Here is a 14382-nt window from a genome sequence, read left to right on the forward strand (position 1 = left end):
CCCTGGTCTGCATCCGGCCCCTCTCTGGGCCCTGGGGTGCTCAGGGAGCCGGACGCTGCATCAGGACAAGTGCCCACACTCCAGTCGCTGCGCACGGGACCTCACCAGGGAAGGGCACCTGGGTGGCTGGTCAGGGAAGGCTCCTTGAACGTAGGCCCGGGCGGCCACCCCGGCGCGAAGGCCCCGGATGGTGGCCCAGCATGTGCGGAGGCCCAGCAGCACTGCCGAGTCACAGGGCACGGTTTGGGCCCGGCGGGGCAGAGGCAGGGGACGAGGTTGCTTTGGGGTCTAAACAGACAGAAACATCTCTCTTAGGAAGTTTGGGGTTCATGCCTTCTGTCGTTGAAGCACGTCTCCCCACGGCCTGAGGAGGGAGAAGCTGGTGTTGGCTGGTTCTGCACGTGCCGGCCCTGCACAAGCAGGACATCTCTGGTCTCTCTGCACTGCCCTCGGCCCCGTGAGCCTCCCTGTCCCGGAGGAGGCCACGAAGGCTCAGGTCGGGAGTATGGCCAGGACAGAGATGAGTCCACACCCCTCCTCTGGTGCAGGTCTTCCCCCTCTGTTCTGGCCGGGAGAATGAGAACTCCTGAATCCCTGGGGACATGCCAAGGCATGTTCTCATCTGGCCCTCTCTGACCTCCCAGGGGTACGTGACACCCCTGGGCTCTCCCCGCAAAACTGTCTTTTCCGTGTATTTCTGCGACTCTTGGTTTCTCCCTCGGCTTCTCCCTCGGCTTCTCCCTCGGCTTCTCCATCTATCCTGTCTTCTTGTTCTAAGATTCACCCTCCCACCTGCCACTCACTCACTCAGCACATATTTACCGAGCACCTACTATGTGCCAGCTGCTGTCTAGGTGGCAGAAGTGTCACAGCGAGCAAGTGGGGGCTGGCCCGCAGGGGGCTCCTGTTCCATTCAGGGGCGGGGCGGGGTGGGGTGGCCAAAGCCCAGTGACTGTGTCACAGGGTGGAGGACATGCTGACGGGGGCACCACAGACTGTTCTCGTCTCTGCTGCTTCCCTGCAAGGTGTGGCACCCCAGGCCTCGCCCCAGCACCCCCCCCCTGCTCTGAGAGGCCTCCTGCCGGCTGGCGCAGGAAGCCTTGGGGCAGCCTGTGCTGGCCTCCCCTGGGGAGCTGACAGATGTCAGAGCGGGAGTTAGAGTCCCTGTGGACGAGGAGGACCAGGCATCGTCACTCCTTGGTGACAGCTTGAGGCAGTGACAGAGGTTGTCTCGTGCAGGCTCCAGCGAGAAGGTGACAGCTGAGCCAGAAGAGCAAAAGGCTCCTGTCACCCTGCCCTCGGCCCCTCCTGGGCTGCCCCTGTGCTTGGCTGCAGTCGAGCAGCCCTGGGTCGTGCCCCCTGCCTGGGGGCCCCAGTGGTATGTCTCGGGAGGGTTTGGGGCTCACACAGAGGTGCCACAACTATGGCATACAGATTAGGTTCAGAGTCTACCTACCTGATTTTTCAAATTTAGCACCTGGCAATGGGATTGGCACATAGTAGGTGCTCAGTAAACATATTCAGAATGAATAAGTGACTAGGTCAGGCACGTTGGCTCGTACTGCAATCCCAGCACTTTGGGAGGCTGTAACAGGAGGATTGCTTGGAGCCAGAAGTTCAAGGCCAGCCTGAGCAACATAGTGAGGCCTAGTCTACACAAAAAATTAAAAAATTAGCTGCGCATGGTGGTATGCACCTGTAGTCTTGTGTATCCGGGAGGCTGAGACAGGAGGATCCTTGAGCCCCGGAGTTCAAGGCTGCTGTGAGCCACGATCTCACTACTGCACTCCAGCCCAGGTGACAGAGTAACACCCTGTCTCTAAAAAAATAAAAAATCAATGAATAAATGAATTCCCATAAAATTACTATGGCCTCACAGGCTGCCATAAAAAATGGACTCCTCCCGTCAGTGGAAAAGAACTCCCAGCAGCAGGGTGTCCTCGTGCCCCTCCTCATCCTGCAGGCGTGCTGCCCGGTCAGACGTGCCGGGGGTTGGACTCTCCAGGTCACGGGGACGCAGTTTTTAGTTCTAACGGATTTGCCAAATTGCTCTGCAAAGCCTCTGCCAATTCCCACTTCCACTCGTGCATGAGCTGCTCACTCTCTCTGTGCCTCAGTTTCCCCACTGGAGGGGTAACAAGGCTCCCTTGCGGGTGCAGGAGGGGACAGCTGCTGTGTGTGGAGGCACTGGCACAGGCCTCGGAAGGTCGGAGCCAGCCGGCCAGGTGCAGCGGTTGTTCCTGCTCTGTGACTGCGAGACCGGCCCAGCCAGCTCTTGTTCCCGAGCAGCCGGGCCCTCACGGGCCACACCGTTCCCTGAGTGCCGCGAGAGGGACAAGGGCCTGGGCAGCCAAAGGCACGGTCAGCGCCCTCTTTCTCCCTGGGGAGGGGCCGCAGCGGGCGACCTTCGAGCGGGCGTTGCTTGCAGCGCTGGTGTGTCCCAAGTGGAGGGGGCGGGCGGCCCTGTGCCGGGGGGATCCTGTGCGGAAGAGGCCGCGCCTCAGAGAGGCAGCCTGGGCAGGCGCGGGCGAGCGGGCAGGGAGGGCCGGACAGGGAGCCGGGGCGGTGGGGGCCCCTGCAGAGCGGGCGGGGCGGCTGGCGAGTGCCCGCGCCAAGGATGACAGCGGAGGCTGTGGGGGCGCCCTGCCCGGGGGGCGTCGGGCAGCTAGTCTGACACACGGCGGTGATCTGAGGTCACGATGGTGTGGTAGAGGGACGCATCCGAGTCCACATTGCTTGTTCCGTGGAATGTGCGCAGGGTTGGCGTGCGCCCAGGGGAAACCGCGCTGTGGCCGAGACAAGGCCGTGGGGGCAGTTCAGGCGCAGGGGCAGCCCACAGCCCCTCCCCGCCCGTGCCTGGCAGGGGCCCAGGCCTGGGGGCTGCCCGGCGGTCCTTCCGACCCGCGCAGGAATGGTCAGGGCCCTGTGCCCCGAGTCCCTCGCCCCTGTCCTTTTGGGTCAGGGTTTCCTGCGTAGCAGAGGGTGGTTTCAGGCTCTCTGAAACGTGCTCATCCGTGTCTCGCCTGCCGGGCTGGCGAAGGAGCGGAGCGCAGGGCCCCGGGCCGTGTGTTGGAGGACGTGCTGTGGCACCAGGTTCTGGGCGTGAGAAAGCACCCTGGGTGATCGCACTCCCGGGGAGGGCTGTGTTCGGGCGCACGATGCTCGGGGGTGCTGGCGATGCCCCAGCAGGGCCGAGCTCGGAGCACCCGGCGAGCCCAGCCCACGTCGGGGGCGCAGTGCGGGGTGACGGCTGACTCTTAGTCCTGGTGTCCTCAGTGCCTGCTGGGTCTGAGCCTGCTCTGCCAGGGGGTCTCCCCGTTTCCTCATGGTGTGGGGATGCCCGGGGCCCTGAAAGCAGTGGGGCGGGTGTGGTCAGGCCGGCCCTGGGCTCCACACCTGGGCTGCCCAGGTGTGCTGGTGCGGGTCCTGGTGCTGGTCCTGTGCCCTGACTGCAGCCTCTCCCAGTCCACTGCCAGCTACCCCCACCCTAACCAAGGTACTCAAAGCATCTGGCAAAATCCCCGACACACAGTACAGGCTCCGTAGAGTTGCCATCAAATTACAGGATGGCAAATACCGCAGGCTGCTTCTCCGGGACCCTGCACACGAATGGCGCGTCTGAGCTTGCCTCGGCCCCCCCGGGACCTCCTCCTGGCTGCTGGGGTACTCACGAGGAGCTCACGGCCACTGAACTACTGAGTGTAACGCTAGAGCAGGCACATCGAAAACCAGGGCTGCCTTAGAAATTTTCCTGTGCTGGTGCTAATAACTGCAATAGGCTGCCCCTCCCCCTCGCCTGAATTTGGGGCAGAAGCTTCTGGAGCCCCCCCACACCTCTCTGGGACTTGGGGCATCCAAGGTGCCACCTCAGGCCCACTCATTGGCACAAGACCCCTCCCATTTCTAACCGCCTGTTTAGGCACCATATGGGGGCGGCTCTGCTCTTGGGGTGTGGCCTCGTCTCGGTGGGGAGTGGGGCCCAGGGCCCGGGGACTATCTGTATCTGACCCCAATGGGGGGAGAGCAGCAGGGAGGGGGGCTGTCACCCAGGTCTGACTTCCAGCCTGTCCTCAGCCTTCCGCCCTGCTGCTGCCCCCCAGGCCACAGCCCCGTCCTCCTCAAGGTGGCATTTGCCTTCTCTTTCCTTAGGTCAAAATGGTGACAGGGCAGCAGAAGAATATGATCTGCAGGGGCATAAAACACAGTGTTCTCAAATTCCATGGCGGTGCCCACATGGCCCCAGGTGGCTGGCTGGAGTCCCATGGCAGTGGTGCCACAGGCCCTGAGACTTGTGGGTGGGATGCCAGGGCCAGGGGTGGCACAAGGTCTGGCCACTTGGGGCCCCTCCCTGAAATGAGACTCCACACCGAGCCCCCAGGGCCCTGTGGTCAGGGAAAGCCGACAAGCTCAGCAGAGCACCCAGCAGGAATCGGAATCCTGCCTTCCCGCCGCCTTTCAGCCAGTGCTCGCAGCGGCCGGGAGGCCCCTGGGGGACGTTGAGCCCTGGCCTGCAGCCTCAGCAGTGTCCTTCTGCGTCCCTAGGCCTCTGCAGCATCGGTCCTCCCTGTCTTGCAGCATTGTCCTGTCCTGAGGCAGCGGCAGTCGGTGAGTGGGAAGGTCAGGCCCCACGTGGTGGCGTGGCTGTGGCTGTCCACTTCCCCACCGCGGCTGGCAGGGGGAGCTCCAGGCCCGGGCCACACTTGCAGACCCCTCCTGGTGGCCTTGTCAATTAACTGGCCGTGAGCTCCTCGTGAGTACCCCAGCAGCCAGGAGGAGGTCCCAGGGGGGGCCGAGGCAAGCTCAGATGCGCCATTCGTGTGCAGGGTCCCGGAGAAGCAGCCTGTGGTATTTGCCATCCTGTAATTTGATGGCAACTCTTCGGAGCCTGTGCTGTGTGTCGGGGATTTTGCCTGATGCTTTGAGTACCTTGTTGCGGTCAGTCCTGATAACAACCCGAGGGCCAAGCACTATTACTGAGGAAACTAAGGCCCAAACAAGTTAAGTAATTGGCCCCAAGCCACAAGGCAGGGTTGTGGCAGAGCCCAGGCTGGAACCCCTGCAATCCGACCTCAGAATGGGGACGTAACCCCCTATTCGGGGGTGGCGGGGCGGGCAGCCCCTTGCAGTGCTTGGCACCCGCATGGGAGAATGTTCACGGCAGCCTTGTTTCCCGTGTGCCTGCTCCAGAGTGACATTCGGTTGCACAGGGAGCAGGTGCTGTGCCTCCCGTGGGTCCTGTGCAGTGCCCAGCTTGGCTGGGGGTGACATGGCCACAGTCCCCACCCTGGGGCACCTGCAGAGGTAACCCCACCCAGCTCTCCGAAATCGGGTGATTTCAGGCTTGAAATAGCTGGACTGGAGGAGTGAACTGCTTTGGGGAGCATGGAACAAGAGGAAACGGGCAAGACGCGGGCCCCAGCATGGGCCAGAGACGCCCAGGGACAAGGCAGGCCCCCAGCTGAGTGCCTCCCTCGCAGTCTCGGCCAGCCCCCTATTGCGGATGTGCCCTGAGGAGTGGGGGGCCTGGGCTTGCACTTGGTGTGGAAGGAGGGGCTCCAACAGCCTGCCATGTCGGTGTGTGGCACGACCTTAGTCACTCTGATGCTGCCATCTGCGTTTCACCGTAGTTTGAGATTTCGAGCAGTGGCGAGGGTCATGTTATTCTCTCTCTGCCTTGGAAGTCTTTGCCGAGAAATGAGAGGGTGAAGGTCGCAGAGGGAATGTTTATTCTCGGGATGGGGCCAGGCTTTTGCAGCCCCATGTGGGTGCCATGAGACACACACAGATGAAAACCTTCCTCCCCGGAGGCTGCAGACCTCTGCCCCTGGCTTCCGCTCTGCTGTCTTCTCTGCCTCCACCTGGCGGCCAGGCCTGGCCTCTGAGGGGCCTCAGAGAGAACAGGCTGATCCCCCCCTGTTTCAGGGGTTCCCAGAGAGGCCACAAGGTGGGCTGTGCCCTTCCACACGCAGGCCTCACGACAGACTCCTCATGCCGGGCTTGCCCCCGAGGTTCTGCCAGGGGCGCCTCTAACTGCCCACGGCTCAGCCCAGCGAGGGGACCTTTCCTGAAGGCTGGGGACAGGGTTGGGAGCCACAGGCAGCCGTGGAGCTCCACCTCCTGGACAGGTCTCACCTCTGTGCCCCTCCCCACCTGGCTGAGGAGAAAGTCGCCTCTGCCTGGCAGCCTCAGGCAGCCCCCAGGGCTCACAGTCCCCCTGGAGCTCTGTGGCCGTCAAGGCAGACCAGCCTTTCTTATTGTCTATTCCAGAACAGGCACTTGGCTGGTCCTTCGTACGCAGAGGCACATTGCAATGTCTCTCCCCGAACAGGAGAGTCCTTGGCCTCTCTCCACACAGAATGGCTGCGGCTTTGATCCCTTTCCCCCAAGACTTAAAGATTCCAGGATCGATTTCGCAGACAGAGCTGAAGGACGTTGTCACTGTGCTTTCCCTCCCCCTGTGGCCTGGGCCAACGAGAGCAGCTCCTCCAGGCACACAGGCCTGGGGTCGGCTGGGTAGGGGGCTGGCTGGGACTGGGGGAGGGTAGGCATTTAGCTGGGGCCTCTCCTGTCCCTGGGCGTCTCTGGCCTATGCTGGGGCACAGGTTTGGCCCGTTTCCTCTTGTGCCATAGTCCCCAAAGCAGTTCACTCACTGAGTCAACAACCCTTTACCGAGCAGCTCCTGTGGGCTGGACGCTGCTGGGAACAGCTGTGTGAGGGGAGGAACTGCAAGTGCAAAGGCCCTGCGGGGGGGACAGGCACCTGAGCAAGCAGCAGCCAGGCCAGAGGCTGGAGCCAGCGAGCCGGGCCTGCCCTTCCGCCTGCCTGGGGTGGGGAGGGCGCAAGCAAGGGGCCTCAGCTTCCCTCGTTTGAAACATTTTTACTTCTATGACTCTTGTTTCAAATGTTACTCAGACGTGTAAAGAATTCAGAGGCTGGAGGGGAGCGTGGGAGTTCCAGGCACGAGCCACGGCACAGGCCGCAGGAGAGGACAGCCAGGCTTCGGACGAGGCCGGCTGCGCTGTCGGGAGTGCGGATTCTGTGCAGGGACAGTAGGTGCAGTGGAGCCCGGGGAAGCCAGCTGGGCCACGTGGAGAGGGCCTGCTCCTGCCGGCACTGGAGAGCCATCGAGGGTTTCAGACAGAGGACAGAGGAGGCCGGATCTGTTCTGCCTGGAGACCACACTGAAGGATGCGAGCGCGTCTGGGGCAGGACAACGGCAGGAAGCCGCTGGGGTTCGCCTGCCACCGGCCACCCGTCCGGGCGGTGAGGGAGGTGGCTAGGCAGGAGGGTGTGAGGGACATGGGTGGAGGCTGCCTTCTGTCTTCTGTTGCTCTTTCTGTCACATCTGTCAGCTCTCTGCTCGCAGGAATGTCGGGCTGCGTCCCTGTCATGGATGCGCTTTTACGTCACTGCCAGGGGTCCCCGTGCCCAGCTGGGCCCCGCGGGCTTCTGGCCAGGGCGGCAGAGCAGCGTCCCGTGGGGAGCAGGAACGGCCAGCCTGGGCGGCAGGGCCTGTGGGGAGCCCCCGTGTCTCACAGGCCACCCCGCCCTGCGTCCCTACCACTTCTGCCCCGCAGCACCGAGACTCGGTGGCTGGGAGACCAGAGGGCAGTGGGGCTGGGGTTTGCGGTTTGGACTCTGCCACGCACACTCAGGAGCAAGAAGACCACCCAGACTGGCTGGTGGTCTCGGGCCACGATGCCCTGTGGGGGTCCTGCCCCATGGGAGCGGCTACCGAGGCCTGACCTGGGGGTGGGGGGCGAGGCGAGGTCTCCTGAGCAGGGTTCCCGGCCTGGCCGGCACCCGGCCGCTGCCGAGAGGTGTGGTGTTCTACAGCGAGACGGGCACAGCCTGGCTCAGCCCTGTTTCCCAGAGGGGAGAGATGCCCGCAGGACCGCGGCGCGGACTGCCGAGGAGCCAGGCTGAGAGTCATCGCAGGCCGGCCTGCCTGCTGGCTGGACGGTGGCCCAGCCTCCTCCTCCCTGGCCGTCTGCGGGGAGCACCTGCAAACAGCCCCCCTCTTGCTCCTCAGCATCCCAGGGGGCCCAGTGGTCTCTGAATCTCCCGAGGCCCCTGAGGCCGGGGTTGTTGAGGGTGCCCAGCCTGGTAGGCGGCAGCTGGCTGCTGGGGACAGCCCCAAGGTGGAGCCTCCCCGGCCCAGGGCCCGTGCTCAGCAGCCTGACACCCTGGGACTCCAGCAGGACGTGGGCCTGGAGGTAGCCCTGACCACCCGCCTGTCTCAGGGAGCTTGGTGCCCAGTGGTGGGATTTCCAGAGTGGCCGGTCACCTCCTGTCCCAAATCAGGAAGCAAGGTCAGATCTGCCCAACGTCCATGAGGGACACAAGACCCCCTGCTCAAGATGAGTGCAGCTGCCCTCGGCCGCAGGAGCGGGGCCAGGAGAGCAGGAGGATGCTGTGCCCTGAGGGGAAAGGACGGGCCCGGGGCCAGGAGGGGCCAGCCCTGCCCGTTCTCCCTCCTCTCCCAGAGCCTCCGCCGCCCCACTGCTCGGGCAGGGCTCATGGCCCGCCCCTGGCTCAGCTTCCTGCCTTCCTGAGGGACTGTGACCCGGGCTCAGAACAGCACCTGGGGTCACGGTGCCCTCGAAGCCCACCCAGACCTGCCCCGCACTGGGCTTCCTAGAGGCCCTGAGAGGTGCAGTCCAAGCACAGGCTTTGGAGTGGCCCCGCCCCAGGGATGCTCTGAGAGGTGACCCCGATGACTCTCTCCTCCGACCCCACGCGGAGCACAGGCCGGCTGCACTTGCCAGCAGACTGACGGGGCCAGGCAGGCCCCTGCGTCCAGGGAAGCTGCGGTGACCCCTCCTCCATTCCAGTCTGCATCACTCCACATGTCTGTCCCTCCTCTCCACTCGTCCCCAAATCTGAGCCCCACTGCTCCACATCCCGGCCCCTTCAGTCTACTTCCCATAAGGGAGCCAGGGTCATCTTTGCAAATGCAGTGTCACTATCCTGCCCTCTGTATGCACCCACTGCTCTCAGGGTAGGTTTGGAGCCTTCCTGGCCTGTGCGGTCCCCCGACCTCCTCTTGCCCTTCCCCACCCCATCCCCTCTGGGGTTGGCCTTATTGCCTCTGACCCCAGGACATTTGCATGTGCTGCTTCCTCTGCTGGGAGCACCATTCTTTGCTGGTGAGAATTTGTTCTCATTTCTCAGCTCTCACAACCTTGGGGGCCCCCAGGCCACCTGGGCAGAGTCCCCACCTGTGGCCTTCTACTTCCCTGCCTTTCCCTGCCGACCCCATCCTTGGCCGGTGAACGCAGAGCTGGTCTCGTTGCTCTGGGTGACCCTCTGTGCCTCCCGACAGGAGGGCCGCTCTCCGCCGGTCCGGGTGCACACTGGGCGCCAACGCAGGCAGCTCTGCGCCGGGTGTGCGGGCTCGGGCCGTGGAGGAGAGGCCAGGCCACTCGGGGCCCTGGGGGGAGGCGGGCTCCTCAAGGGGCTTGGGGGGCTCAGCGTGAGGAGTCCTCCGAGGGGCTTGTCGCGGGGCTGAGGGTCAGTGTGTACACACCAAGGCTCCAGTGTGGGGACAAATGCAGCTGCCTTTCATTCCTCCATCTGATGCTGCCCTCGTCCCAGGCACTGGTCCCAGGAGAGAAGGAAAACCGTAATCAGTCTCTTCCCGTTTAGCAGCTGTTGTCCCCGTCCGCTTGGGCTGGTATAACACAACACCACAGACTGGTAGCTTGAAAAGCAGGAATTTATTTCTCCTGTTTCTGGAGACTAGGAACCTCGAGGTCAGGGTGCTGGCCGGCTCGTTCCCGGGGAGCACCCTCCTCCTGGTTGTTAGACGACCCCCTTCTCGCCGTCTTCACATGGCAGAGAGAGGAGGCCAGCTCTCTGGTATCCCTTCCCGTAAAGACACTAGTCCCATGAGGGCGGGGCCCCGCCCTCATGGACTCCTCTGTCCCTAAGTACCTCCCAAAGGCCCCGTCTCAGGCGGAGGACCGGCTGTGGTCATGAGGGCCTTGTCCTCTCTGCAGTGGCTGTGCCAGCAGGCCTGCCCTGCTCTCCTGCAGGCTAGCCCCCAGCCACCCTGCCCACAAGTCCCCAAGGTGCAGGGACCCCAGCACCTGCTGCACCGGCCTGCTCTTGCTGTAGCCTGCCGGGCTACCCCTGGGTTCTCTGAGGCCACCCCTGCTGGGAGGAATCTGTCTCCGCCCGGGTCCCAGGCAGCAGCCCAGGGCTCAGCCTCCCTTTGCTTTTCCGTCCCACCCAATGTCAGGGCTGTTTTGGGCACTCCCTGTCCCCTCCACCCCCACTTGAGGTGTGACCTTGGGGGTTGGGTGGGGGGTGGAGAGAAGCTTGGCCGGTCACCCCAGCCTGTCTCCTCTGCCCGGGCCCCTCCCTCGCTCAGGGTCTTCATTTCTACGCCACGACGTTCAGCGGAACTCCTGGCCAGGCTTTGCCTGTGATGGATGAAGCAATACTTTGGAGAAGGAAAAACTTTTTTCTCTCGTAAGAAAAATCTGGCTTTTAAGGCTATTGTCTCAGCATGGACTGAAAAACCTAGTCTGACCCTCAAAGCTGGGCAAGAACATCTGTGGTTTAGGGGTGTCACCCCCAGGACCTCGTGGGGAGCTGCAGGGCATGACGGCTTTGCAGCAATGGAAGTACCCTGTATCCGCAGACATCATTCCGTCGCACACGTGTGGAAATGTCATCCTCACAACAGCTTCACGAGATGGGGCCTGTTATCCTTATTTTACAGAGAAGTCGGCAAAGCCGCCCCGGGGACCTGCATGCCCACCCCGGGACCCCTGCTTCGTCAGCACGGGTCCTGCAGGACGGCCCGGGGCCCAGGGGCCACCCTCCCCAGGCTCGTGCCAAGCCCGCAGCAGGAATTACGGGGACTGTCCACACTGCCGTGGGTGCAGCCAGGCGCTCCTCCTCACGGGACAGCGAGGTGGAGGAGCCTAAGCATAACCAGGGCAGGAGCTCCTGGGGCTGGATGGTGGCTCCAGCAGGGGCCCCAGGTGCCTGCCAGCTCTGCCCTCTGACGGTGGTGTCTTCTGCACAGCAGCGGTGACAGCAGTCCCCAGGCTCCTTGTCTGGCCTGCCCCACGTGCCTGCCTATCTCATCCATCATGATTTGATTTCCTTGGTTAACTGTCCGTTTCCTGAGGTGTTTTCCTACTGTTTCCAGGTAGCGATCACTGTTGCTCAGATGGAGACTCTAAAACTGGAGGGTAGGGAGCCCAGGCACCGGCCTGACATGACTGTGGCCCCTGGAAGTGCAGCACGGCCGAGCCCGCCCTTGCAGAGGGCTGGTCCGAGTGCAGGGAGGGGTGTGTGGCCGGTGCACGCCTCTCCTCTCAGCGATGGCGGGTGGAGGGGTAACCTTGCAGCGGGTATTTCCCGAGCACCTGCCGTGTGCTGCTCCGCCCTGGGTGCTGGGCACGCAGGCAGGGAAATGCAGGGGATGGTGCAACTCGCGGTTTGGGGACACGGAGGGCTTGGAAGCAGCAGCCATAGTGTTTGCTAAGGAGCAGATCAGACCTGGGAGGCCCTTCTGGGAGGACGTGACTGCTAAGCTGGCCTCAAAGAGGAGTGGGGTTTGGTTACCCAGTGAAGGAGGGGATGTGAGGAGCTGTTCTGGGGGGCGGGTCCCCGTCAGTGGGGAGGAGCCGGGTTAACCCCGCCTGTGTTCTGGAGGGCTGTGCGGGCTGCGAGGAAGGGCATGTGTGCTCACCCCATTCCTGTGCCATGGATCCCCCTTTTGACAGCGAGTGAGGCCTGGGGCACCTGCTCAGAACGTTTTTAAATGCAAAAAATAAAACACTTGTAAGAATCAAAATAGTGATGAAATGCAAAGGGAGGCAATCGTATGAGCCCAGCTATCACAACGGAACCGGGGAAACACTTTTGTGATGTAGTAATGTCTACTCTTTATTAGCACATTAAGGACTTAGACCTGGTGGTGGGTCTAAAAGGGCCCCATTTCCAAGTAGTGACACACATGGGGGACCCTCCGCCACCACCAGCAACAGCCGTGCCGTGATTCTGCCAGGGCTGCCCATGCCGCTGGGGTTTGCTGCCTGTGTTCGGCCTTGAAGGAAAGGCCACGTTTTTGCTAGTGGGTACAGTGGAGATAGGGCCAGTTTTCCCGTCCTTGTTTAGGCTTCTGGTGAAGAACCCCAGGCCGGGGCTGCGGTTGCTCAGGAGGGGCGGCTGGAGCCCAGCGGGTGGCGGTGGCTGGGGGTGGGGAGGGACAGTGTGGAGGGAAATGGAGGGGGACCAAGTGGTGGGTCAGAGTTGACGGTGAGGCTGGGTGTGCAGCGCGGGGAGAGGCAGGAGCAGGGTGGGGCCCGCAGCCCTGGCCTGGGTGCTGGCTGGGCGGAGGTTCCATCTGCAAAGCCAGAGCTGGTCCTGGGCCTGTGGCCCCTGCTGACGCCTCCCCGATTGCTTTTCAGGTCAATGAAATCTACCATGACGAGTCCTTGGGGGCCCACATCAACGTCGTGCTGGTGCGCATCATCCTGCTGAGCTACGGGAAGGTCAGTGGAACCCTGGGCCAGCCGGCCTGCCGACAACCTGAGCCTCCACCTGCTGGGAATGAGTGGGACCTCCTTGGACAATGTCTGTGCTTGCCAAGGCCACACTGCCTCTCCCTGGCTGCCGGATGGCTCCTATAGCAAACGAGAAACGTGGGAGCTGCCCCTCCATCTCCTCTCTCTTTTGCCTTTGCCCTTTGATTTAAAATGTAGGTTTTAGGCACGCAGTGCCGCAGAGGCCATGCGCGAGCTCCGGGGTCGGTGAGGAAGCAGAGGGGGTGGCCATGTGGGCAGGAAGGACTAGAGGGGGAAGGGTAAGCTGGCTTAAGACTGGCCAGTTTGAATAATTTCAGTGGGCTCTGGGGCCTGGAGCCGTCCCAAGTTGTCTGTTACATGGCCCTGGGGTAATTAGGCAGGTAGATAGTAACCCAGAGTCTAGAATCCAATAAAGGAGGTGGGCTCTGGATTTCCCGATTGGTATTAGAAAAGTGTACTCGTGGACAAGTTGCTGACTGTCATTAGGAATTGGCTAGCACTAGGAGGGGCAGTCCCTCCAGGCTCAGCAGGGCCCCAGATGTCAAAAGATCAGGAATATATGGTTCATACACCTCTTCCTTCCATGCCTGCCCACATCTTAAATCTGTGCCCTCCTCTCCTCAGACCTCAGAGCTTCTGCCCCAGCTGGGCCCTCTCACCCTTCCTACCTCCTCTTGCTGTCAAACTTGAAACCCTCTTTCCTAGCATTGTGCATGGGTATCTGTGTGGGTCGCTGAGTAGAAAGCCTCCGGGGACAATGACCTGGGATGGAAAAAGGGAATGCCGTACAGAGAGAGACTGTGGGCCAGGCGCAGTGGCTCACGCTTGTAATCCTAGCCCTCTGGGAGGCCGAGGCGGGTGGATAGCTCGAGGTCAGGAGTTCAAGATCAGCCTGAGTGAGACCCCATCTCTACTAAAAATAGAAATAAAAATTATCTGGACAACTAAAAATATATATAGAAAAAATTAGCCAGGCATGGTGGTGTGTGCCTGTAGTCCCAGCTACTCGGGAGGCTGAGGCAGTAGGATCGCTTAAGCCCAGGAGTTTGAGGTTGCTGTGAGCTGGGCTGACGCCACGGCACTCACTCTAGCCTGGGCAACAAAGTGAGACTCTGTCTCAAAAAAAAAAAAAAAGAGAGAGAGATTGTGAAGAAGGAGGAGCCCCATGGTTCGGCCAGTGTAGACTTTTCAAGTGCCTGTACCAGGCATGTTGGAAGCACTTTGCATGATTAATGCACTGGATCCACAGGGTAGATGGGGGTATCTATGTGCTATGATGGTGCCCATTTCACAGAGAAGAACATCAAGGCTTAATGTGATTCAGTGACGTGCCCGGGTAATTGGCCAGTGCCTTTTGGTTCCTGAGGAGTCAGGCTTCTCACCCAGGCGTCTGAATGCTAGAGTCTCTGTTCTGACCATACTCATTATATAGAAAATCAAATTGTAGTAAGATCAAACATAGCAGATGTGGTAATTACATAAAAGATTAAACTCCTCTGTTCAAAGACAAAGAATCTCAGTCTTGAAAATAAAATCAAACTACACACAACTTATAAGGCACTCAATGTAAAAATGACAATGAAGGGCTGATGTGGCAGAACCAATCCCGGGAAACGTAGACCTTGAGCCCATTCTCCTTACACCTGCCAAGCATGTCCCTCCAAAGTGAGGCAGCCACAGGGAGGATACCAGTTGTGGACCTTTATGCACCCCAAGAGAACACAAAACATTCCAAAGCAAATCATTGAACAAAGAAGAAATTGGCAAAAACCTAACTGTGGGAGTCTTTAGTACCCTTTCCAAAGCCTTTAACAGATGAGATAGTAAAAGGTA

The 14382-nt window shown here is 61.2% G+C and overlaps 1 protein-coding gene across 1 annotated transcript in view; it reads left to right on the forward strand.

Moving 5' to 3' along the window:
- ADAMTS2 (ADAM metallopeptidase with thrombospondin type 1 motif 2) overlaps positions 1-14382 on the forward strand; it is a 142764-nt gene that overhangs the window by 64113 nt on the left and 64269 nt on the right. Inside the window, exon 3 of the mRNA XM_045527756.1 lies at positions 12433-12516. Within this exon, the coding sequence (XP_045383712.1) occupies positions 12433-12516 (84 nt within the window). The remainder of the gene's footprint in view (positions 1-12432; positions 12517-14382) is intronic.

Source organism: Lemur catta, chromosome 16, assembly GCF_020740605.2.
Source record: "Lemur catta isolate mLemCat1 chromosome 16, mLemCat1.pri, whole genome shotgun sequence".
Lineage (NCBI taxonomy): Eukaryota > Metazoa > Chordata > Mammalia > Primates > Lemuridae > Lemur > Lemur catta.